Source organism: Pseudophryne corroboree, chromosome 2, assembly GCF_028390025.1.
Source record: "Pseudophryne corroboree isolate aPseCor3 chromosome 2, aPseCor3.hap2, whole genome shotgun sequence".
NCBI lineage: Eukaryota > Metazoa > Chordata > Amphibia > Anura > Myobatrachidae > Pseudophryne > Pseudophryne corroboree.
In genome coordinates, this window is record NC_086445.1 from 483,001,252 (window position 1) to 483,028,552 (window position 27,301).

Consider the following 27,301-nt stretch of genomic DNA (forward strand, 5'->3'; position numbering starts at 1 on the left):
ACAACTTCCTGTTTTAGTGAAATCTACCCACCCCACACGTCTGCAGACTGTCCATCAGACTTGCGTCACAGAGGACACTGCGTGCGATCACACATGCGCCCACCATCGTAGACGTACATAAACCATTTGCTTTATGTACATCTTTGAATCAAGTCCTGCATACAGAGCAGTGGACATGATGCCGTGACAGAGGGTTGGACTGTCCAGCAGGGGCACAGGGGAAACCCTCGGCGGGCCCCACCTTCTCTTCTAGGGATCAGGTTCCAGATTGTGCACTTGAATGATAGATTACGCACATGTTGCCTTATAGTGCACAGGACTATGGTGTTTTTTCTGCATTACTGTTATTAATCTGGTACATTATTAAGCATGAACAAGCAGTTTTTACTATAAAATGATTAGCCAAGCCTCTGTGGCAGCTGGCCACCCCCCCCTCTGGAGACTGTCCACATCCTAAAATACGGTCCCCTACCATTGCAGTTCCCCGGTGGGCCCTTCATGCCCAAGGCAGACACTGCCGCGACAGGAGACTCGGGTGTATGGATGCAGTAGAGGGGGACACTGCCGTGACAGGAGTGCCAGGTGCCTATGTGCAGAGAAGGGGACAATGCCATGAGTCGTGACAGTTTTGCTTTTATTTTTTTGTGCTGGAGCTCAGAGCAGAGAGCTGCAGTGTTACATGGAGCACCACCTGCTGGCCATTCATGCAGAACTGCACTTGCCATATAGTGTTAAGAATACTTCCAGTTTGAAGTGACAATCCCCAAATAAGCTTCACTTGAAAATATTTTGAAGATATAAAGCCAGCTCAGTAATAGGGATAAATCACTACTAATGTGCCTGAATTTGCCACACAACAACAGGAATGGACATCAGAAAGCAATGATCCACAATCATCAATATTTTTTTTGTTCCCTCCAATTGACAGTCCTTTTCAATTTGATTCTGTAGAAGTGGAAACCATCGGCCCCTTTGTTCCGATGGCTTGTTCCTAATGTTTGGTGATGTCACCATGTCCCTTGCAGGGATCCTTTGACATGAGCACATTATCAATGTTTTTGGGCACATCACATCATGCCACATGACAATGGCAGTACACATGGAGCCATAAGAAAATCTGTCATTAACAAGCATTAAAAACAACCACTCAGCTTGTAATCTCTTCCTCCATTTCTCCCATGATAGAAGAAAAGGAACGGTCATCAAAAGCAAACAGCAGCTACAATGAAGCAGCACTGAGAGCTCACTTCGCGCTCAGAAAAGATTACTATTGCTCTTCCTCATGGTTGGTAGGTCTGGACACTTTAGAGCACATTTCCAAAAGTTAAAAACTATAGAAATGATCCCTGAACGTATAGTCTTAACCATAACAGCCTAGCATTTTTACTGCCGTGGGAAGGAGAGTCTTTTTAATATAATGGAGATTTTTAAAATGATCTCACAGTTGAACATATCTTGAATATATCAGATAGTAAGAAACTATGCTGCCTTTAAAATGTGGACCAACGATGGACTCAGCTTTTCTTACAGAATGTATTCTTCTATGATTGTGCACTCACTTGCTCATCTGCATATTTAAGATACTCTGGCCAACCAGGAAGCACCTCTGAAACAGCCGAGACACAGCTTAAAGCAGCAACAACAGCCTCAGCTAATAACGGACTATGCACACAGAATGTCAGGATCACAAAACCAAACATATGTTATAGAGAAAAACAAAGTCTAAACACGTGCTTTTCTGGCATGGTGACAATTCTGCTTGGTAGATCACTAACGATCATGTTATATTTGCTGTGGGATGGGTGCTTTTGTTTCTGTTCCTCTACTGTTAGTTCATTTTACGCTGGGGGGATGTTCGATGCAACAGAACCTCATATGTAGGCTGGTATTTGAAGAGTAATAAGAGCGATAGATTACATAATATTAATGTAACAAAGATACTACCTTTTATATCTTTCTTTTATGACAAAAATGAGTAAACATGGGGAATAAACACGACAAATGACATACAAACCACCTCCTGCTTGCTTTTGGGTGTAATTTGTAATAAAACCATAAAGATATTCAAATGAACCATGTTAGTTTCACTGCTAGCCTTCATTTGGCATGGATTTCCTCTAAATGGTTTTCATATTAAAAAAAAGGGGGTTCCCCGAAATATGTACTGAAATGTTGCAACTACTCTACCTTACATCACAAATGCTTCCAAAATAATGTGTCCTCTGCTCCCCGGAAGGCTTCCCATCACGCCACAGCAGGTATGGACATCGGAAGCCTGGCATTAATTGGTTGCCGGGCTGATGACATCAAACGCAGCCATGCACATTGAATGATTGCAATGGTGTAACCATCAATTGCTTTACTGTGAACATGTGTAGAATCTTTCAGAGCTTTGTGCAAGCGTGCATTTACCTGAGCTGCGGACACCCCTTTCCGGGTGTCCGCAAATGCACAGAAGTACCTGAACAACGGATTGGCAACCATCGAATCCTCGCAATTTAGTGGAAAAGGGTACTTTGATCGAATTGGAAAGACTGTTGATTGGTAGCCATCGACCTCAAACGTCCATCCCTATGTCTTGTGAGCATGAACATAAATAGGTTGTGAAACAGAGGGTCTAATTCAGAGTTGTACGCAAACGCAGCCGTTTCCATACAACTGTGATGTTTGGTGATCTGTGACTGCGAGATTGCTCGCAGGGCCCCCTAAGCCTCAACATGATTCACATGCTGTGGCCAAAATGGTGTTATCCCACCCCTGTTTTGTAGGCTTGCCGAGGCCAGGGTCTGCGTCCTCCAGTGCAGAATTCCTGGTCTTGGCAGAGTGAAACCCCAGGCCATCCTGAGTAACCTGGTTGCTCAGATGGGCGATGTTCACGCAAGTGATCTAATGGCTGCTACTGCTTGCCGTACAACTTATAATCAGACCTAGAAACTCAGCACTTACACTGGACCAGGGCCATAACTAAGGGTCTGCGATCGGTGCTGCCCTGCAGTCAGTATTGCTGCAGCAGTGCCACCTGGAGTGCCCTTTGGATGCTTCAGGCAGGAGCCCTACAGTACGTACAACAGCTCGAAGCGTCCTCAGGGTGCTTCTGCATCCAAAGAGACAGCATCGGATCAATTGCGTAAACATCAACCGAGTACTCAGGATGGCCAGGCTGTTTGCGCTGCTGGGGCCAGGAAATTTGCATCAGACGATGCAGAGCCTGGCCTCGCCACTCCCAGAAAATAGAGGTACAACTTCCTGTTTTAGTGAAATCTACCCACCCCACACGTCTGCAGACTGTCCATCAGACTTGCGTCACAGAGGACACTGCGTGCGATCACACATGCGCCCACCATCGTAGACGTACATAAACCATTTGCTTTATGTACATCTTTGAATCAAGTCCTGCATACAGAGCAGTGGACATGATGCCGTGACAGAGGGTTGGACTGTCCAGCAGGGGCACAGGGGAAACCCTCGGCGGGCCCCACCTTCTCTTCTAGGGATCAGGTTCCAGATTGTGCACTTGAATGATAGATTACGCACATGTTGCTTTATAGTGCACAGGACTATGGTGTTTTTTCTGCATTACTGTTATTAATCTGGTACATTATTAAGCATGAACAAGCAGTTTTTACTATAAAATGATTAGCCAAGCCTCTGTGGCAGCTGGCCACCCCCCCCTCTGGAGACTGTCCACATCCTAAAATACGGTCCCCTACCATTGCAGTTCCCCGGTGGGCCCTTCATGCCCAAGGCAGACACTGCCGCGACAGGAGACTCGGGTGTATGGATGCAGTAGAGGGGGACACTGCCGTGACAGGAGTGCCAGGTGCCTATGTGCAGAGAAGGGGACAATGCCATGAGTCGTGACAGTTTTGCTTTTATTTTTTTTGTGCTGGAGCTCAGAGCAGAGAGCTGCAGTGTTACATGGAGCACCACCTGCTGGCCATTCATGCAGAACTGCACTTGCCATATAGTGTTAAGAATACTTCCAGTTTGAAGTGACAATCCCCAAATAAGCTTCACTTGAAAATATTTTGAAGATATAAAGCCAGCTCAGTAATAGGGATAAATCACTACTAATGTGCCTGAATTTGCCACACAACAGGAATGGACATCAGAAAGCAATGATCCACAATCATCAATATTTTTTTTGTTCCCTCCAATTGACAGTCCTTTTCAATTTGATTCTGTAGAAGTGGAAACCATCGGCCCCTTTGTTCCGATGGCTTGTTCCTAATGTTTGGTGATGTCACCATGTCCCTTGCAGGGATCCTTTGACATGAGCACATTATCAATGTTTTTGGGCACATCGCATCATGCCACATGACAATAGCAGTACACATGGAGCCATAAGAGTAAGAAAATCTGTCATTAACAAGCATTAAAAACAACCACTCAGCTTGTAATCTCTTCCTCCATTTCTCCCATGATAGAAGAAAAGGAACGGTCATCAAAAGCAAACAGCAGCTACAATGAAGCAGCACTGAGAGCTCACTTCGCGCTCAGAAAAGATTACTATTGCTCTTCCTCATGGTTGGTAGGTCTGGACACTTTAGAGCACATTTCCAAAAGTTAAAAACTATAGAAATGATCCCTGAAAGTATAGTCTTAACCATAACAGCCTAGCATTTTTACTGCCGTGGGAAGGAGAGTCTTTTTAATATAATGGAGATTTTTAAAATGATCTCACAGTTGAACATATCTTGAATATATCAGATAGTAAGAAACTATGCTGCCTTTAAAATGTGGACCAACGATGGACTCAGCTTTTCTTACAGAATGTATTCTTCTATGATTGTGCACTCACTTGCTCATCTGCATATTTAAGATACTCTGGCCAACCAGGAAGCACCTCTGAAACAGCCGAGACACAGCTTAAAGCAGCAACAACAGCCTCAGCTAATAACGGACTATGCACACAGAATGTCAGGATCACAAAACCAAACATATGTTATAGAGAAAAACAAAGTCTAAACACGTGCTTTTCTGGCATGGTGACAATTCTGCTTGGTAGATCACTGACGATCATGTTATATTTGCTGTGGGATGGGTGCTTTTGTTTCTGTTCCTCTACTGTTAGTTCATTTTACGCTGGGGGGTTGTTCGATGCAACAGAACCTCATATGTAGGCTGGTATTTGAAGAGTAATAAGAGCGACAGATTACATAATATTAATGTAACAAAGATACTACCTTTTATATCTTTCTTTTATGACAAAAATAAGAAACATGGGGAATAAACACGACAAATGACATACAAACCACCTCCTGCTTGCTTTTGGGTGTTAGTTGTAATAAAACCATAAAGATATTCAAATGAACCATGCTAGTTTCACTGCTAGCCTTCATTTGGCATGGATTTTCTCTAAATGGTTTTTAATATAAAACGTCAGTTCCACAAAAGTTATACTGAAATTCCGCTGATATGCTACTTTGCATCATATACCCTTTTCACATCGCAAAAATTACATGGGTCAGTTTGTGTTGTGATAGAGGACTTCCCAGTTCGCCTGATCCAGTAATACCTCTTTCACACTGCCAATGCCGGATCCCACTCGGGAATTGGAAACGGGTCCTTCCCGGGTGGGATACGGCATTGGCCGCAGGCTTCCCCGACCTGGTAATATGTCGTGCTGGTTGCCATAGCAGTGGGGCCGGAGGTGGAGGCGGAGCTGGGAGATGATATCATCTCTGCGCCGCCTCTCCCTGCTGTAGTAAACGGGTCTCAGGACGCATCGACCCGGGAGCCCATTTACGCAACTACTGACCCGGTATTCAACTCGGGTATAACACTGCTTTATTCCCAGGTTGAATTGCTGGGTCAGGCGACCCGCGATTTCGGCTATGCCCGTTTCACACCGCACGCCGACCCAGCAATATTTCGGGTCAATAATGGGTTATTTGTGCAGTGTGAAAGGGGTATAATTCATCCCAGGTTATTCCTGGGTTGAATACCAGGTCAGTGGCAGTATAAACGGGTTCCGGGGTCGATGCGAGTCGGCACCCGTTTACTACATAGGGAGAGGAGTCACGGAGATAAGCTTGTCTACCAGCGTCTTCCCCGCCCCCACTGCCCGAGAGGGACCCGTTTCCAATTCCCTGGTGGAATCCGGCATTGAAGATGTGAAAGGGGCTATATTTAAACATGTCTCTTCAGGTTTATGACAACCCTTCCGCAGACATGATATTGTTACTTTCTCTCTCTTAACAGATTAACTGGCAATAGGGGGCGCTATGACGCACTCTCCCCGTGTCCTTTACTATATTGTGTTTAGTCTGCACGCCGGTACGGCCGGTTCGGTTACACCGATAGAGGGCGCGCTGTTGTCTGTTCAGCACTGTTTAGTGAAAGCTGTACAGCCAATAGGCGGCGCTGTGCAGGGCTCACACGCAGCCGGGTTGCGGCCAATAGCGGCATCACGTGCTTTAGGCGTTTCCAGTTACGGACAGTGTAGAGCGAGCGTGGCACTGGCACGCCGCCTGGTGACAACCTGAGGGCGCTCTTGTACGTGCACGTCGTTCCCTTATGGAATATGTTGTCTGTAAAAGCCTGTATTAGGTGTGCTGCGGATACGAAATATATACACAAACAGGAGTTAGGGCTCACTACACAGTATTAGGACATTGTCGCCAACAGTGCAACAGCGGACATATTTGGTAGTGCCAAATCGAATTCACATTAATGCACGGTGCCCTGACATAACACAAATATTAATTGATAAACTACATGCAACAGTTTCGCGAGTCCCCAGATAAATAATGCCATGACCCAGGTGTAGGCAACCTGAGGCACTCCAGGTGTTGTGTAACTACATATCCCTGCAAGACATGCCACAGTTTAACTGTTAGGGAATGCTAAACTGTGACAATACATGCTGGCATGTGTAGTTCCACAACTGAGAGCGTCACTGGTTGCTTACCCCCGCCCAAATCAAACATGGCCGCCATGTGGTTTCTTTTCGTCTCTATGGTAACTACGTCTGCTCCCAGTGTGCAACGCGCTCCAGGAAGTGGCCGGTGTTGTCTAAACGCCGGATCTCAGAAGCAGCTGGGCAGGATGGAGGAAGAAGAGTTGGAGGTGGTGGAGGAGCTGGAGGCTGTTCTGCACCTGGCTCCGGAGGTGCAACAGGCTATAGAGCAGGTGAGGTTGGAGTAAGGATGGAGGCCTTTTGTCTGTTACCAAGGAAACGTTAAGCAATGTATGGAGTGGGGGCCCTGTGTCATATAAGCAGAGCATGGCAGTGGTAGTGCAATGCAACTTACACACAGGTGTGTGTCATAAATAAAATGACAACGTGGTTGTCAATGTTATTTGAAGTTAACACAAACAGTTATTGGCACCAAGTATTTAATTGCTTGTGCATGGTATAAATTTTACTTTTGTGTGATTGAAATGTAACATGTTCACAGATCTTGAAAGTAAAAGTTCATGTACTGTATGTTCCATTGTATTTTGTGTTTCCTAAGTATATACATGACATCCATTGCAAGCAGTAGATTTATTTCATGTACAGTCTGTGGAAACTCTAGCGTTATATATGGCTGATGTATATAAAAAACAGTTTATGTACAGTATGCTAGAGAATATTAAGTTTGAGGTTTAGAAGATACTTATTGAATAATAGCCATGTCTTAATTATGTGAAGTTATTTTGGAACCTAGAATAAATTTATATTCATTTTACATAGGATGTTACTTTTTTTTTTAAATATTTAGTAGGTATTCATGTTAACCCCAGCTCCAAAGTAACTGCATAATGCAATGTATAGACATTGTTAGTGGCAGCACGGGCCATGAAAAATATTGGGGCCCAGTACAAATTAAATATGCAGTCCCTCAAATGCGCTCTTCTCCATGGCCTGGTTGATGCAGGAGTCAAGTGTCATGGCGCCCAGAGAATGTGCATGCTGTGATGCCCACCACTATATTACTGAAGTGTAATATTTGCCATTTGGCTAAGATCAAGTGTAGTATCTGTTCTTATCAGTGGAGAAACATTGGACCGCCTACCCCTAACCCATGGGGATTTAAGCATACCCCCATGGGTATAGGGAGCGGTCTGGTGGAGTACCTGCGGTAGAGAAACATGGGGTGGAGTACCCGTTCTTACACTAGGAGCGTGAGAGGTTCCTAGATGTGGAATGGAGAAACACCCTGTGGAGTACCGTGCCGGGGTAAGGAAGGCTCCGGTCGAGGATGGAGAAAAACCAGGCTCAGTTCCCTACAGCGTTACGGCTATTTTCCTGCGACTGTTAGGGTAAATGGCCTGGTCTAGTACCCACCCTTGACGGGGGCTGGCAAGGCTCCCGGTCGGGATGGGAGGACCGCCGGGCTTAGTATCCCTACTTCGTAAGGTGTAATAGGCCTTACGATGGATCGGGAACGGCCTGGTGTGTCACCCATTCTCGTACTGGGGGTTTACCCTGGCATAGAGCAGTACGAAACTTGGTCTGGCTGAGAGGCCGGGAGCTGCTTAGAAGCCCGAGGTGACATGTGCCCTTAGGGTGAAAACCCTAAGGGTGCCTTAACTTGCACTGGTCCTAACCTTTGCACTTTGAGAGCACTAGCACTGTCACTTCTTCCCAACTTCTGGTGCACCTCATCCTTTGCCCTGGCCTTCCGGCTAGGGCAGGGATAATTTTTTACCCCCCACCCCGGCCTTTTGGCTGGGGCTTATTTATTTATTTATGCCCACATATGAGTTTTTGCACTTGCACCCGCACTTGCACAAACTTTAGCACTTATATTTGGTTTTCGTAGTGTGTCACGTTTCACGTTTTTCGTTGGGGTTAAGGTGAGACCCTTATGGGCCGCCCTCTCCTCTAAAGTTGCTGAGGTCCTCTCCACGGGGGGAGGACCAGACGCAGAAATCGGTCCCCAGGGGGACGCTTCGGCTAACCCTGGGGACACCCGAGGGTTCCCCTGCGCTTTGGCAAAGGGGGACCCACAGTCCCTTTTTTCCCTCAGGGCCTTTTGGCTCTGAGGGTTAGAGGAGTAACGGGGCCCTTCTCCTCTGGGAGAGGGTCCAAGAACCTTCGCCCCCAGCACGTTTGGTCACAGACACTGGGTGATGAAGCACCGCACCTCGGGCTTCAATAAAAAAAAATAAAAAATTTGCCATTACATATTTCTCGCACTATAACATATGTCCTCCAGCTCATTTATTGAGAGAAGAATTCAAGTGCCCTTTGAGAGCATATACCAGCCTGATATAGTAATGATAGAACAACTCCTAATGATTAAAATATGGTATTTTACCTGTTTGAAGTGTCAAACCAGTCCTGGAGTAACAGAATCTTCTCTATGGGTCTGCCTAATGTTAGTTACCTGTCACACACAGACACCCCAAAACTCCCAAATGAACTTGTACAACTCCCGTCTTCATAGTACTGCTGCATCCTATGCAGTTTTATTAGGACAGAGGGGAGCCGCAGGTGTTGATTAGCAGCCTGTTAATTGAGAGGGGTAGTTGATTGGAATAGTACACAGGTTCTCAAACTCGGTCCTCAGGACCCCACACAGTGCATGTTTTGCAGGTAACCCAGCAAGTGCACAGGTGTATTAATTACTCACTGACACATTTTAAAAGATCCACAGGTGGAGCTTATTATTTCACTTGCGAGACCTGCAAAACATGCACTGTGTGGGGTCCTGAGGACAGAGTTTGAGAACCTGTGAAATAGTATATAAACCAAATTGGTATTCCATGGTACAGATTGTGAAGGAGAAGCAGTCTAGAACTGGGATCATCAGCACTGCTGGGTACCCTATTCAGTCTGTACCCTTCTGTTTGTGGCAGCACAAATATTGGGTGGGTCTCAAATGATGCCTATGCCACTTTGTATAGATCTTCTTCTCTTTAAGAGGTGCCTTAAATGATTTATCATGTGCAGGCCAAACAAATAGTACCAGAATTGGTTGATCCATTTGACTGTTTTAATTTTTCAATTTTTGTAATTATGCAAAGAGTACTTTCACCAGGTATATTTTAAACTATCTCAGAATCAGGCATGATAACAGGGGTACAAGGGGGGGACTTTACTAGGCCCCCAGAAAAAAATCTACAAGTGCTCACTGATGCACACTACAGAATGCAGTGCTGTCCAAAATATCAAAGTATGCTGCGCTCCTATGTATTAATGGGGGTTATTAACCAGAAAGTGAATATATTTAAAAATGCTAATTTAATAAAAAGAATAATTATATCGGTCACATATATTACATTAAATTCACAAAGCTTGTGGGTAATTTCAGAATTTACTGCAGAACTGTTGGTTTTTCATTGTGGTTTTGTATAATTTAGCAATTTTGGTGTACTCTCTAGCAAATCTCTCTTCAGGCTGTGAGTTGGGTCAGTTTGCATAAGAGAATAGTTTTGGTGTGAGGAAAAAAGAAGACTCTATACTGGGGTCACTTAACTATAATAGGAAAAAAATTCCAGAACGGTATCAATATTGATCAGTCTAAAATCTACTATTTATTGGCTATGCATTAAAATAAGAGGAAAAACACAGACACACATACACACAAAAAAGGGGGAAAACTATGTTCCTGGACAGTAAATAAATGCCGGTACATTATAAATAATGTGTAGTGCAGGTTCATTATAAATAATGTGTAGTGCAGGTTCATTATAAATAATGTGTGGATTTTAGGGACCAAAATATTATTCGGACTGTAATGAGTCCTGATTGTTAGATGCGCTTAGAGAGGACACTCCAATATTATGTAATAATCACTAGAACGCCCATGGGGCTTGTTCAGTATACACCACAGATAAAGAAGTCCCAAAAAATGCTATTTTGCAAATAAGATAGGGAACTGTTACCAGTATCAGACATATGTAATAAGTATTATGGTTCCATCTAGAACACCATTCAGCTTACAAACAAACTGTCAATTCCCAATAAGTAACACAGAGATAATATTCTCACTCATTGAAAGCCAGAGAATAATTCCCTTTAGTAGCAGAATAACTGCTCCTGTATCAGACAGCAATGTATCAAGTATACGTTCAAGGTGTAAGGTGCAGCAAAACAGTATAGCAGTATAAAGTACAAAATCTTTAATACCCCTTTCAGACCAAAAATGCAGGGTCTTACCCGGGAATACGGTCCCGGGATCATGCAGGGACATTCCCGGGTAAGATGCCTTGCATACCGCAGTCAGCAGCGACTGCGCTAGAGATCACATGATCTCCAAGCGCCGCCTGTACATAGAGAGTGAACGGGAGCCGGGGCGCATTGACCCGGCTCCCATTTACACCGCATAGTGAGCCGAGTTGAACACTGGTTCAACCCTGGCTAAGAGCAGGGTTGAAATACCGGGTCACTGGACCTGGTATTTCAACCCCGGTAACCTTTCATACCGCACATGAACACGGGTTATGCGCGTTCATGTGCCAATAACCCGTGTTCAGAGGTGCTGGTGTGAAAGGGGTATAACTGAGTCTGTACCTCTTTGGGCACTTATCCTGTGCAATCGCTGCTCCTAATTCAACAGCAATGTGTCATATAAACCTTCAGGTTGTAAAACACAGCAGAATAGTATGAAACACAAAATTTTTAACTGACACTGTACCTCTTTACTGTATCACATATATTAATCAATTAAAAAAATTCTCATAACATTGCTTATAGTCCAAATAATATTATGTGAGCAGCCAGCAAATAATATCACCAGCAATATAAGCTTAATGACCTCAATGCAAATGGTATCACATAGGCAATATCAAAGAGGGATTGAGTAGAGAATAGTCCAGCAGATCTGGTTCCTGCTGATATCTGCTTTCTGACCCTCTTGATCGCCTGGCAAATCAGGTTAAATCAGCGGAGGGTGGATGAGAGTGTAGCCGGACCTCTGCTGGTATGAAGGAAAGTAAAGGGTCCTTCTGCTGTTTTTGTTAGAACGTAGCTGACACTCTGATATCAAATGACATTGCAGGGTGTCACGCCGCAATTCAGAAATGAGAGAGGGCTGAAGGAGAAAAAAGTGTTACCTGCGTCTGGGTGTAATAGCTGGTGGAGTGTGCATTTTCATTCAAGCATGCTGGTCCTGTTTATCCAAATTGATCGCGGCATTAACACATATTCAGTGGGGCCGCACATTGTTCATCATTGGTGCCTACACACTGACCGATATGAACGAGTTGAGAAGGTTCATATCGATCACTGTTATCGGCCAGTGTGTAGGGCCCATTACTGCAAGCTTTGGAGTTGGTGATCATGACTGGCATATCTATGCACTTAAAGGTTTGTTCTTCTAGTACAATGAGAGCAACTCCAAATGGAAATGTCCAAGCACATCTTTCTTCCTATTCAAATGTATCTTCACAGTCCCAGCTCAGGGTCCCACCAGTGTTCTAAAATTTTGAAGGGGTTTAATTCAGGAAACTTCTTAAATAGTGGAAAATCAGTTTTAATCATTTGAATATCTTTTCTCATACGTCCTAGAGGATGCCGGGGATGCTTCAAGAACCATGGGGTATAGACGGGATCCGCAGGAGACATGGGCACTTTAAGACTTTAAAAGGGGTGTGAACTGGCTCCTCCCTCTATGCCCCTCCTCCAGACTCCAGTTGTTTCTCAGAAAAAATACTTTTTTGTTAGGTTTATTGTTTTCAGGGAGACCTGCTGGCAACAGGTTACCTGCATCGTGGGACTGAGGGGAGAGAAGCAGACCTACTTCTGTGAGTTTCAAGGCTCTGCTTCTTAGGCTACTGGACACCATTAGCTCCAGAGGGTCTGATCGCTAGGTACGCCTAGATGCTCGTTCCCGGAGCCGCGCCATCAACCCCCTTGCAGAGCCAGAAGTCAGAAGCCGGGTGAGTAGAAGAAGATCAGAAGATTTCAGTGACGGCTTTTGAGGTACCGCGCTGCGCGCCATGCTCCCACATACAAAACGGCACTGCAGGGCGCAGGGGGGGCGCCCTGGGCAGCATAAAACCTCATATAGCGACTGGCACAAGTGTATACAGTGCCTGGGCACTAAATACAGACCCCCGCCAGTATAAATATCTAAAAATAAGCGGGACTGAAGCGTGCTATTAAGGGGGCGTGGCTTAGCCCTCACAGCTCTGACCAGCGCCATTTTCTCTTCGCAGGTGCAGAGACGCTGAGCCTGGCCTCCCACACTACTGTACAAGTAACAGGGTGCAAAACGGGGGGGGGGGGGGCACACGTGAGTTGGTGCTATTTTATTGAATTTAAAAGCGCTAACAGGTCTGGGCAGTATATTACTCGCTTCAGAACTGGGATAGGCGCTGGGTTGTGAGCTGGCAGAACTCCCTCTGTGTTTCTCTAACAGGCTTTGCTGTGGGTCTGTCTCCTATAGCCCCAGTGTGGTTGTGGGTATCGGTACGCGTGTGTCGACATGTCTGAGGCTGAGTGCTCTGCCCAGGAGGAGGCTGGAGTGGGGACAGTAAAGGCTGTGGGAGTGACCGTGTCGGCGCCGCCGACGGCTGATTGGGTAAATATGTTGAGTGTTTTGAATGCAAATGTGGCTCGGTTGACTAAGAGATTAGATAAATCTGAGTCTAAGAACCAGACATGGAGGAAATCCATGGAGGATGCATTGTCGCAAGCTCAGACCCCTTTGGGGTCACAGAAACATGCATTTACCCAGATAGCAGATACAGATACCGACACGGACTCTGATTCCAGTGTCGACTATAGTGATGCCAGATTGAATCCTAAACTGGCTAAGAGCATTCAGTACATGATTGTGGCGATAAGACGTATTACATATCACGGAGGACCCTGCTGTTCCTGATACAAGGGTCTGTATGTTTAAATGAAAGAAACCTGAGGTAACGTTTCCTCCCTCTCATGAACTGAACGCTCTTTTTGAAAAGGCTTGGGAAAATCCTGACAAGAAGGTACAGGTTCCCAAAAGAATTCCAGTGGCATATCCGTTCCCCTCTGGGGACAGGGAAAAGTGGGAGTCATCCCCCACAGTGGACAAAGCTCTATCGCGTCTGTCCAAAAAGGTAGCGCTTCCGTCTCCGGACACTGCAGCCCTAAAGGATCCTGCGGATCATAAGCAGGAAAATACACTAAAATCCATTTATGTCACTACAGGTTCGCTACTCAGGCCTGCCGTTGCTTCGGCATGGGTGAGTAGCGCTATTGAAAAGTGGGCAGATAACTTGTCATCTGAGATAGATACCCTGGATAGGGAGGGATAGCGTGCTTTTGACTCTGGGTCATATCAGGGACGCTGCAGCATATTTAAAAGAAGCTGCAAGGGATATTGACCTTTTGGGATCAAGGGCCAATGACATGGCGGTCTCGGCTAGTAGGGCATTGTGGATTCATCAATGGAATGCTGACTCTTAAGAAGGCGATGGAGTCTTTACCGTTTAACGGTAGTGTCTTGTTTGGTGACGGCCTCACTGACCTGGTATCTACGGCTAATGCAGGTAAGTCGTCATTTTTACCTTATGTTCCTGCACAACAAAAGAAAACGCCCCACTCTTAGATGCAGTCCTTTCGGCCCAATAAATACAAAAAAGGAGGAGGTTCCTCCTTCCTTGCTGCGAGAGGAAGAGGAAAGGGTAAAAGGTCACAGGCTGTGGCAAGTTCCCAAGAACAGAAGTCCTCTTCGGCTTCTACCAAATCCACCGCATTACGCTGGGGTTCCTTTGCGGGAGTCCGCATTGGTGGGGGCACGTCTCAAACTCTTCAGTCAGGTTTGGGTTCACTCGGCCCTGGATCCTTGGATATTCGAAATAGTAACCCAAGGGTACAAATTAGAGTTTCAAGACGTGCCCCCTCACCGATTTTTCAAATCGGCCTTGCCAGCTTCTCTTCCAGGAAGGGAGGTAGTATGCGCTGCAATACAAAAGCTGTGTCAAAATCAAGTCATTGTAACGGTACCCCTGTCACAACAGGGGGAGGGCTTTTATTCGAGTCTGTTCGTGGTACCGAAGCCGGATGGCTTAGTCCGACCGATTCTGAACCTAAAATCCCTCAGTTTCTTTCTAAAAAAATTCAAATTCAAGATGGAATCTCTCCAAGCAGTGATCTCCAGTCTGGAGGAGGGGGAATTTTATGGTGTCGGTCAACATAAAGGATGCCTACTTACACGTCCCCATATACCCTCCACATCAGGCTTACCTGAGGTTTGCTGTTCAGGATTGTCATTACCAATTTCAGATGTTGCCGTTTGGTCTGTCCACGGCTCCGAGGCGGAAATGATGGTTCTCCTGCGCAAGCAGGGAATCACAATTATCCCGTACTTGGACGATCTCCTCATAAAGGCGAGATCCAAGGAGCAATTGCTGAAAAACGTTGTGTTCTCACTGACTATTCTGCAACATCATGGTTGGCTCCTAAATTTGCCAAAATCACAGTTGGTTCCGACGACACGGCTGTCGTTCCTGGGTATGATTCTGGATACAGAATTACAGATAGTTTTTCTTCCAGTGGAAAAGGCTCTGGAAATACAGAACATGGTAAAACAGATTCTGAAACCGGCAAGAGTGTCGATTTTTCAATGCACTCGGTTGCTGGGGAAGATGGTGGCGGCCTACGAGGCCTTTCAGTATGGCAGGTTCCATGCGAGGTTGTTTCAGTGGGACCTGTTGGACAAGTGGTCCGGGTCTCACCTGGACATGCACCGGAAAATAATCCTATCTTCCAGGACCAGGATCTCCCTCCTGTGGTGGCCGCACAGTTCTCACCTTCTGGAGGGACGCAGGTTCGGGATTCAGGATTGGATACTGGTGACCACAGATGCAAGTCTCCGAGGCTGGGGAGCAGTCACAGGGGAGAAATTTTCAGGGAAAATGGTCAAGCCAGGAAGCTTGTCTGCACATAAACATTTTGGCATTAAGGGCCATTTACAACGGCGTTCTGCAAGCGGAACATCTTCTTCGCGGTCTGCCCATCTTGATTCAGTCACACAACATAACAGCAGTTGCGTACATAAACCACCAGGGCGGAACAAAGAGTAGAGCGGCAATGGCCGAGGCCACGAAAGTTCTTCGCTGGGCGGAGAGACATGCAAGCACTCTGTCAGCAGTCTTCATTCCAGGAGTGGACAACTGGGAAGCAGACTTCCTCAGCAGACACGATCTCCATCCAGGAGAGTGGGGTCTTCATCAAGAGGTCTTTACAGAAGTGACAAGTCGTTGGGGAATTTCTCAAATAGACATGATGGCGTCCCGCCTCAACAAGAAACTTCAGAGAGATTGTTCCAGGTCGAGGGACCCTCAAGCAATAGCGGTGGACGCCCTAGTGACACCGTGGGTGTTTCCGTCGGTCTATGTGTTCCAAAGGTGATAAAGATTATAAGAATAACAAGGGTTCAGGCGATACTCATTGTTCTAGATTGGCCAAAGAGGGCCTGGTATCCAGATATTCAGGAGTTGCTCATAGAAGATCCCTGGCCTCTTCCTCTATGGGAGGACCTGTTACAACAAGGACCGTGCGTGTATCAAGACTTACCGTGGCTGCGTTTGACGGCATGGCGGTTGAACGTTAAATCCTAGCCCGGAAGGGTATTCCTAGTGAAGTCATTCCCACACTTCTTCAGGCTAGAAAAGAAGTAACGTCAAAGCGTTACCACCGTATTTGGAGGAAATATGTGTCTTGGTGTGAATCCAAGAAGGCTCCTACGAAGGAAGAATTTCAGCTGGGGCGTTGGCTCCATTTTTTGCAAGCAGGTGTGGATGCGGGCCTAAAGTTAGGCTCTATTAAAGTACACATTTCGGCCTTATCAATCTTCTTTCAGAAAGAATTGGCCTCCCTTCCAGAAGTTCAGACCTTCGGGAAAGGCGTGCTACACATCCAACCTCCATTTGTGCCCCCTGTGGCACCGTGGGATCTTAATGTGGTATTGCAGTTCCTGCAATCTCATTGGTTTGAACCTTTACGTAAGGTTGAGTTAAAATTCCTTACTTGGAAAGTAGTCATGTTGTTGGCCTTGGCATCCTCAAGGCGGGTATCTGAGTTGGCGGCTTTGTCTCACAAAAGCCTCTATTTAATCTTACATGCTGATAGAGCGGAGTTGAGAACTCGTCAGCAATTTCTACCAAAAGTGGTTTCATCTATTCACGTAAACCAGCCTATTGTGGTGCCAGTGGCTACTGATGCCTTGGCGGAATCGAAGTCTCTCGATGTGGTCAGAGCTTTGAAAATCTATGTCGCCAGAACGGCGCAGATTAGGAAAACAGAGGCTCTGTTTGTTCTGTGGGCTCCCAACAAGATTGGGGCTCCTGCGTCCAAGCAGACTATTGCGCGCTGGATCTGTAATACGGTTCAGCAGGCTCATTCTACGGCAGGATTGCGTTACCGAAATCTGTAAAATCCATTCTACCAGAAAGGTGGGCTCATCCTGGGCGGCTGCCCGAGGGGTCTCGGCATTACAGCTTTGCCGAGCTGCTACTTGGTCGGGATCAAACACCTTTGCGAAGTTTTACAAGTTTGATACCCTGGCTGAGGAGGACCTCTTGTTGGGTCAATCGGTGCTGCAGAGTCATCCGCACTCTCCCGCCCGTTCTAGAGCTTTGGTATAAACCCCATGTTTCTTGAAGCATCCCCAGCATCGTCTAGGACGTATTAGAAAATAGGATTTTAATACCTACCGGAAATTCCTTTTCTCTTAGTCCGGGCTGTATCTGCAGTTTAGTTATGGTTACACTCATCAGAATCAGAATCAGCTTTATTGGCCAGGTATACTTACGTATACTAGGAATTTGTCTTCGGTTTGCTATACAACAGCCAAGTAGGTAACAGGTAAGAAGGTGTGTGTGTGTGTGTGGGGGGGGGGGGGGGGCAAGTAAAGTTACACAGATAGGTATACCGTAGGGACACAAGTGAGTTACATGTACGTCTAGTCAGTCAATGTTCAGGAGTTCAGCAGGCGGACAGCTTGGGGAAAGAAACTTTTGAGGCTTCTAGTGGATCTGGCGGGGACAGCCCTGTAACGCCTGCCTGAAGGAAGCAAGTTAAACATGCTGTGGCCGGGGTGTAGCTGGTCTTTTACTATCTTCATTGCCCGCTTTTTAGCTCTGGACAAGTACAGGTCCTGGACTGAGGGAAGGTCGGCCCCGATGATCTTCTTTGCGGTTCTGACCACCTTTTGGAGCCTGCATATGTCCCTCGCGCTGGCGGAGCTGTACCATACGAGTATCGAGGAGCACAGTACCGACTCCACAATCGCGGAGTAGAAGAGGAGCAGGAGCTTCTGTGGGATGTTGAACTTCCTTAGTTGCCTGAGGAAGAACAACCTCTGCTGTGCTTTCCCAACAGTGGCGTCAGTGTTGGACCCCCATTTAAGGTCCCTGGAGATTGTGGTCCCTAGAAACTTGAAGGAGTCCACTAGCGATACCACACTGTCAGCAATCGTTAGCGGAGGTGCACTAGATGACTTCTTCCTGAAGTCCACTATCATCTCGACAGTTTTGAGGGGGTTGAGGTCAAGTTTGTTGTGGATGCACCACTGGGCCAGCCGGTCTACTTCCCGTCTATAGGCCGATTCGTCCCCATCCTTGATGAGGCCGATGACGGTGGTGTCATCGGCAAATTTGATGATCCTTACTGATTGCGCCTCTGAGGTACAGTCATTTGTGTACAGGGAGAAGAGCAGGGGTGAGAGGACACAGCCCTGAGGGGCCCCTGTACTGATGGACCGCGCTTGAGAGGTGAATTCCCCCGCTTTCACCACCTGTGTCCTATCTGTCAGGAAGTCTATTATCCAGGAACAGGTAGCTTCTGGGACCCCTAGGCGAAGTAATTTGGGGTGGAGGATGCTGGGGACGATTGTATTGAAGGCCGAGCTGAAATCGACAAACAGGACCCTCGCGTAGGTACCGGGAATGTCTAGGTGCTGTAGAATGTAGTGCAGGCCCAGGTTGACTGCATCCTCGACACACCGATTCGAGCGATAGGCGAACTGCAGGGGGTCCAGTTGGGGGCCAGTCACAGTTTTCAGGTGATTCAAAATCAGACGCTCGAACGTTTTCATGACCACAGACGTCAGTGCTATCGGCCTGTGGTCGTTCAGGTTCGTGATAGTGGGTTTCTTGGGGACCGGGACTATAGTAGACCTTTTGAGGCAGGAAGGGACTTTCTGTAGCTCCAGCGATTTATTGAAGATCTTGGTGAATATGGGGGCGAGCTGACCCGCACATGCTCTTAGGGCAGATGGTGACACTCCGTCAGGACCCGGAGCTTTCCTGGTTTTGGTCCTTTTGAACAATGCCTCCACCTCTTCTTGGGTGACTTGCAGTGCCTGGGGTTGGCTGTCGGTGTTCAGGGCATCGTAGAGGTGATTTGTTTGGGTTGCAGGGGACTTCTTTTGCGAACCTGCAATAAAAGTGGTTCAGTTCATCTGCAAGGTCTTGGTGCATGGCGGTGGACTTTGATGTTTTCCTATAGTTGGTTATGGATTGCATTCCTTTCCATACAGATACGGGGTCATTGGTGGAGAGATCGTTTGTCTGCTTGTCCGAGAACCGCTTTTTTGCTAGCCTAATTCCTTTAGTCAGAGAGTTCCTAGTACGGTTGTATAGTGCTCTGTCACCGCTGCTATAGGCCTCCTCTTTGGCTCGACGAAGTTGCCTGAGCTGGGCATTGAACCAGGGCTTGTTGTTGTTGTAAATGCGGTAAGTCTTGGTAGGTACACACATGTCCTCACAGTAGCTGATGTAGGATGTGACAGTGTCTGTCAAGTCATTCAGGTCGGTTGCCGAGGCTTCAAAGACCCCCCATTCCGTGCAGTCAAAGCAGGCCTGGAGCTTCATCTTGGCCTCATTGGTCCATTTCTTGACAGTCTTAACGACAGGCTTAACTGCTCTCAGCTTCTGTGTATAGGTAGGGAGTAGGTGGACGAGGCAGTGGTCAGATAGGCCGAGTGCAGCACGCGGGATAGACCGGAAGGCAGACTTGAGGGTAGTGTAGCAGTGATCAAGGGTGCGCCCTTCCCTAGTGGGACACGTGACTTGTTGTTTGTACTTAGGTAGCTCCTTGCTTAGGTTAGTTCTGTTGAAGTCACCCAGTACTATAAGCAGAGAGTCTGGGTGTTTTTGTTCTATGTCGGATATACATATGGCCAGGTGGTGCAGGGCTTCGTTCGCGCAGGCGAGGGGGGGATGTACACTCCCACAAGGACAATTGAGGCAAATTCCCGGGGGGAATAGAAGGGGTTGCAGTTGACACTCAGCATCTCCAGGTGAGGGCTGCATGATTTGCCTATGATCGTAACATTGGTGCACCATCCGTCGTTGATGTAGAAGCAGATGCCACCACCCTTCGTTTTTCCTGAGAGAACCTTGGAGCGATCGGCCCTGAAGAGACTGAAGCCCGGCAGAGACATCGGGTTGTCCGCAATATGGTCGTCCAGCCACGTCTCCGTAAAGCAGAGGATAGATGACCCTGTAATGCCTGACCCTGCGCTGCCCAGAAGGAGGGACAATTCGTCGAACTTGTTTGCCAGTGAGCGCACATTCGAAAGCAGGATCGCAGGTAGTGCAGACCGGTGCCCTCGCCGCCGCCACCTCACTAGGGCGCCTGCGCGACAGCCTCTCCTCTGAGTCCAGGTCCTTCTACTAGGGTCGACATGAGGGCCTCCGTCATTCTCTTTCCGGGGCCGGTGATCCATCCGCCAGTCGCCACCTGGGCTGCGGGGGGGCGCGGCTGCTCGGTCATCCACTTCGGTGTCCACAACGTCTGCATCCTTGCCACACAGGGCAGCAAGGGCAGCGAGGGCTGCAAGGGCCGCTGATCTGCCCGCCGACGGGCCCGAACGTGTGGTAAGCACCTCGGGAGCGCTCCAACTAAGGAGGGCTTCCCTGCTGTATTTGGTCACCGGTGGGGTAGACAAGGGCAAGGGAAAACAAGGGGAAACAGGTATTTTGGCTGAGCTGCGTAGCTCCGAGGCAGCCATCTGCGGCGCCATCTTAGATTGTAATCGCTATAATCGTTGTTGCTGTAACCTATTGCTGCTCCTTAATACAATGGGTATATTTGAAACAAGTGATACTGTAAATAAAATAACTGCTTTTTCTGTTGCTGATTTAGTCAAAAATAGGATTTTGGTACTTACCAGGTAAATCCTTTTCTTTGAATCCATAGGGGGCACTGGAGTACTCTTGGGATATGGACGGCGTAGCAGAAACAAAGGCACTGAATATTTAAATTTAGAACTCTCCACCCCTCCATATCCCAGAGTACCTCAGTGTACGACCTCAGTGTTTTTTACTGAGCGAACAAAAACTATAGAGAGGTTGACAATGGAGAATTCCTATCACATAACGGACAACAACAAAGTTGACCCATAACGTTACTGTCAACTAAACAGTTGACACCATAACCGATAGACCTTTATAATTTGAACCAATCGGTGAAAATTTGTTACCATAAGCTCCTCTGAGCCTAATACAACCCTGGTAAAATGTGTTACCATAAGCTCCTCTGAGCTTAAAACAACCCAGGTAAAACTGCTCTGGGTGGGCGTCCAGTGCCCCCTATGGATTCAAAGAAAAGGATTTACCTGGTAAGTACCAAAATCCTATTTTCTTTTTCATCCACTAGGGGTCACTGGAGTACTCTTGGGACGTACCAAAGCTTCCCTTGTGGGCGGGAGAGCTGTTTGACACTTGTAACAGTAGGCAGCCAAAGCTAGATGCTGACGCCGCAACCGTTTCATAACGTGTAAACGCGCACAAACGTGTGCACTGAAGGCTATGTAGCCGCGTCGTAGACGCTCCACGACCAGCTGGTCATGACATTCCCACAGAACCTATGGGATGAGCTATTACTGACATAGGCGACTGTAACTTAGCCTTAAAGTAAGCCTGACTTGTAGTCATTTTTATCCAACTGGATAATGTCTGCTGAGAAACTGGCTAACCCCAGTTGGCAGCATCATAGATAACAAACAACGTATACGTATTACGTACTGTAGACGTTCGGGACATATAGACGCGTAATGCATGTACCACATTCAGAATTCTAGAATGTGCTGTCAACACAGGAACCACTATTGGTTTATTGATGTGAAGAATAAGAAATCGGAATTGGTCCGAAGTTCTGCTTTGTTATGAGAAAACTCAAATACGGTGGCTTGGAATACAAGGCACCCAAATATGAAAACAAAACCCTTGCCGAAGCTACGGCTAGAAGAAAAACGTTTTCCAAGTGAGAAACTTAATCCCCATTTGTTGTAAGGGTTCAAAATATGAAAACTGTAAGAAATCTGAACCCAGCTTCAAGGCGCATGGCGCTGTAGGTGGGATAAATGGAGGCTGCACTTTGATGACACCTTGTAAAAAAGGTGTGTACCGACGCAATAGAATCAAACGTCTGTGAAAATAAATTGACCACATAAATACCTGCACCCTCAGTGCAGATAAACGCAGTTCTCCATCCCACCCCGTCTGTAAATAACAGAATACGGGTAACTTGAAAGATGATGTCGGAAACTTCTGAGCTTCACACCCACATATATAGGCACACCCAATTGTGTAATAATGAGCTGCCGTAAGCGGCTTTCTAGCTCGTAACATGGTTGGTATAACCGATACTGTAATGCCCTATATCTTTTCTTAAGAGGGCGGTCTGAACCCCCCACCCCGTCAACCGCAGCCGCGGTACATAGGTAAATAGGGGTAAAAGAACGGTCCCTGTTGTAACAGGTTGGACGTATTATGAGGGGCCAAGATCGTGTGCAAGTATTCCTTGGAGCTTCGAGAAGCAATTTCTCCGAAACCCATGAGATATCACTAGTATGACTGTGACGAACTGTCTTATGATCCGTTTTAGCAACGGAGAGAGAGCAGCGGAAAATGGTGAAGCCAGATACACGAGGCTGTATGACCACACGAATGTGAGAACCTCCACCGCCACTGCCCTTGTGATCTGTCGTTCTGTACACATACTGAGCGTTTGTAATTGTGGCGAGATGCCATCATGTATACCTGAGGGTAACCCCAAGTGTGGATTCACATATGAAACGCCTCTGGATTTAATGCCCAGTTTTATGGATAAAAATCCCGACGGGTGAGATCATCTGTCTAACAGATGACCACTCCCGTCGTAAACAACATCACCTAATGGTGTTCTGGGTAATTGAGGATTCGAGCTACCTGCCGCACTGCCATGCGGCTTTTTGGTCCTCCCTGGTTGTTGTGTATGCAACTCCCGTTGCGTTGTCTGACTGCACTTGGACAGTATTGTAAATTGCACGGAGTTCCAGGACATTTATAGACAGCAATCTGTCGTGATCCGTTTTAGAACCCCTGTCGCTGATCTTTTTAACTACAACTCCTCAACCTCTGAGACTCTCGTCTAGAGTATATACACCCTCGCCCTGAAACCCGGCGAACTAAAGCGCTTTGAAAACACATCATTGTTCCTAAAAGGCGAATACACCAATGTAACCCTAGTGTGCGTGGCTTTTGCACTAATTGTACTAGATGGTATATTTTATTTCTGGTGTAGTAGGTAAATCTCTTTAATTTACCGTATTTATAATCTTACCTAGGAACTGAAGTCGTTCAGACGGAATTAGATGCGATTGTTTTTGAACTTGACCTGCCACCGTGGTGTACGTTAGTAGCGCAAGTAAGAGGAACTTCTGTTGAAACAGAGTTCTTATGAGCAGATCGTCTAAGTATGGAACGATTGTCACCGCTAGGGCTCTGAAATGAGCTATTGTCACCAACATCACTTTGGTGAATACCCGAGGCGTTGACAAGAGGCCAAACGGTAGAACCTGAAATGGTTAATGGTTGTGGCGTATTGCAAAACGCAAGAACCTGTGATGCGGTGACCAAACCGGAATGGGTAAATACGCATTGTAAAGATCAAGCGCAAGCATGCAATCTTGTGGCTTGAAATATGCAAGTACTAACTGGAGTAAATCCATTTCCAACTGTAGTAAGTGACTTGCTGATTGAGACTGCGACGGAGCCCTCCGGCTTCGGTACCCCAAACAGAGGGGAATAAGTAACCCTGACTCCGTTGGTGTACCAGGTGTGGAAATAAAAACAGGTGAAACCAGCAGATGTAAATAGCCGATACATCCATGAGTGTATGTTTGGAAACCGGCAAATGTCACGTGTATTGGAAATTATAGATGGCCTGAGAGGCCGTTAAGCCACTGGCTTGTTGACTTTAGCACCCTGGCGTTACAAGTCGTGACTGTTTTTGTACCACAGCCTTGAAAAGACTGAAGTCTAAAGGGATTATTAAACGTCGGCCAAAGTATTTTTGTTTGAATATCAAATTTAGGACCAAACAACTTCTGGCCTTGTTTTGGTGACACTAGCGACGATGAAAAGCGAGAATCGTGTCAGCAGAAGCTTTACCGAGATACTCTGCAGATTTTTATTAACAGTGATCGTCATTGTTTCCATACATAGAGCGTCTAGTGACCCAAATGTATCCTGTTTATAATGTTTGTCACAGACGAATTCACCAATGACGTATTGTCCCATTTAGATGTGGAAACGGGTAAATAGAGTTAACTGTTAGTCAGATATTTTAAATAATAACTCATTGAAAATCTGTTGTTTATGAAAATTGACAGATTAGATGTTAGAGTCTACATAATGTCTGTAAAATTTGAGACACTGACTCACTGTTATTAGCAATGTATGGTTGTCAAAACCCCGCACTATCTGACTGCTGGTCTAATGTACCCTTCTCAGTCGTAGGTACCGCTGTGAGGTTTGACATATAATTGTCAGATTAAATTATAAGACCAGTTAAATTAACACCCTGGTACCCAAAGGGAAATTGGACCTTTGGAAGGACTGAGAATCCTTTGTTAGAGCAGGCGGAGTAACTTTTGAGACTCCGATTTTACCGCTCCTGTCGAGCGGAATTATGCTTAACATAGGATCTGGGACTGACCCTGCTTCCGGAGTGGAAACGTACAAACCAACAGAATTTGTTTATGTACAGACATTATAGTAAACCTTCTATTTAGTCTGTGTTGGAGGCTTACTCCTTATACAGACAGACACCACAATAGCCAAAGGACAGACACTTGCACTAATTAGTAAAATGTGTACTTAAAGTGCGTAATATATATATATATATATATATATATATATATATATATATATATATATATATATATATATATATTTATGGCTAAATATATTTATGGCTAAATACAGTTTACATGGCCCTATGTGAAACCTGAACCATATTTCCCACTAACACCCCTGCGCCTCCGGTGGCGAAGAGATGTAGTGTAGGAATGTTCTGGAATTATGGCAGAAACAGGAAACATGAATAAAAATGGCCCCCATGCCATTCTTACATTGTAACTTATAGGAGAAATTACAATACCTGCTGCCCCTGATAATCACAGTCTAGTATACACTGATAATCACAGTCAGTTGATAATCACATGCAGGCTACAATACAATCACAGGCAGGTGACATTTAATATAAGCTCTGCCTTTAATATCTTCTATAGATATCTGTTAATATTAATAACTTCTATAGATAAATATATATAGGCTAAACAGCCTATTACACTTGTAGCATCTGGCAGCTGCAGCCACGCAGTAATCTGCCAGATCCCCCACTCCCTCCCCCTTCCCTGTACTCCCTGTAGCGCTGTGTCTCAGCGGGGAGCTGGGAAGCTTATTGCAGGGAGGCGGAGGACCATAGCCCCGAGCAGCAGAGATCGGCTGGCCGGAGCGCGGCGTTGCTACCGGGTCTGTGAGAGCACCGCTGTTGTCTGTGCGGCGGGTGTCCGTTCCTCCCCCTGTCTGTACTCCCTGTAGTGTTAGTGGTGAGCCGGGACGCTCACTGCAGGGAGGCGAGAGACATTGCAAAGTAGCGGAGGACGGTTGCCGGGCCGCTGTCGCTAGCCAAGCTGCGGCGGGTCTCCCCTCTGGGCGCTGCACTTCCTATACAGCGCTGACGGCGCGCCTGGCGCCTAGGTCGGGAGAACGAAGCGGCAGACGGAGTGCTGGACGGAGCGGCTGTAAACGGGCACATCTAACGGACCCCACACAGCGGGGCGGCCGCCTGCGCTGACCGCCCCGTTTTCCCCAGCATACCTTATGTAGGAAGTCTGCGACGGCTTCTAAGCTCAGAGCTCTCCGGTCGTAGCTGCGACGGGGCTTCTATGTGTAAGCTCCGTCCAGCTGTTGATCTCTTCTTCATGGCTGCGACGGGGCTTCTTTCTGTAAGCTCCGTCCAGCTCTTTGATCACTTTTTCATGGTTGTGACGGGGCTTCTTTATGTAAGTTCCGTCCAGCTGTTGCAGGCCAGTGGGCCTGTGGCTGTGAGGGTGCTCTTTGTGAGGACCGACACGCCATGCGCTGTGCTGCAGCGGCACTATCCCGGACCCATGTTTTTCAATAAACTGGGAAGGGATGTGCTATAATAAAAAGTAAAAAGTAAAAATGAAAAATTAATAAAAATCTTCCACAAAGTGTGGGAACTCCCACAAGCCGTTGTTAGTGCTTTGAGCACGGAAAAAAACACTGAGGTCGTACACTGAGGTACTCTGGGATATGGAGGGGTGGAGAGTTCTAAATTTAAATATTCAGTGCCTTTGTTTCTGCTACGCCGTCCATATCCCAAGAGTACTCCAGTGACCCCTAGTGGATGAAAAAGAAAGCAGTCTTGTGGAGAGGTGTTAGAATCCAATTCCTGTTGTGTAGGTGTGAAAGATCTCAGTGTGAGAGGCCTTTGAAGTAAATTTCTTGTGGGGGGTAGTGATAACATGTGTCCTTTGGAATGGCTCTTGCAAATTGAAGTGAGCAGTGACCCTTCAGTGATTCAGAGCCTGAATATGCTGTATATTAGAGAAGAAAAGAAAGGGAGGCTGCGCTGTTTAGAGGAAAGAACAGTACTAAACACTAAGTGTGTATAATTGTTAAAAAGACAATTTATTAAAAAGACAATAATAACTCTTTAAGAAAAGCAATTTTTCGTGCAGAATAAGCCAATTAAGCAGGAAATGATTTAGCCAATTATATAGGATGAATAGAGTTTACCCCTGGAGATGATTCAGGACTGATGTTTTGTATTCTCAGGATCCGTTCCACATTTTGCCCATAGATGGTATGTCCAGTTAGATTCCACTGTAAAGAGTCCCTTTTAGATGGTAATGTAGAGAGTCCAATTTATAGTTCCATATGCCGCTAGAGGGTTGATGCAGAATCCCATGTATAGTGGGTACCTCATGCGTTGCGGAGATAGGATGGTGCCTCTCTGTGACTCCACTGGATATCTGGTGTGTAATATGGGCTGGTTCGGGTCCGGTTTAAGAATGTCCTGTTCCAAGGGAATATGCCTGACGCGTTTCGCTGCATAGACCTTGCAGCTTTTTCA

General features: G+C 46.5%; 1 protein-coding gene and 2 non-coding genes across 3 annotated transcripts in view; 1 reads left to right on the forward strand and 2 right to left on the reverse strand.

The window, feature by feature from the left end:
* Window positions 1-1,142: 1,142 nt before the first annotated feature.
* Window positions 1,143-1,362, reverse strand: LOC135053038 (small nucleolar RNA U3). The gene has a single exon (XR_010242441.1). It is a non-coding gene; the product is annotated as a small nucleolar RNA U3 (small nucleolar RNA).
* Window positions 1,363-4,384: 3,022 nt separating this feature from the next.
* Window positions 4,385-4,604, reverse strand: LOC135052957 (small nucleolar RNA U3). The gene has a single exon (XR_010242375.1). It is a non-coding gene; the product is annotated as a small nucleolar RNA U3 (small nucleolar RNA).
* A 2,311-nt stretch (window positions 4,605-6,915) lies between these two features.
* VPS53 (VPS53 subunit of GARP complex) overlaps window positions 6,916-27,301 on the forward strand; it is a 472,189-nt gene continuing 451,803 nt past the window's right edge. Inside the window, exon 1 of the mRNA XM_063953873.1 lies at window positions 6,916-7,134. Coding sequence (XP_063809943.1) covers window positions 6,931-7,134 — 204 coding nt within the window. The 5' untranslated portion in view covers window positions 6,916-6,930. The remainder of the gene's footprint in view (window positions 7,135-27,301) is intronic.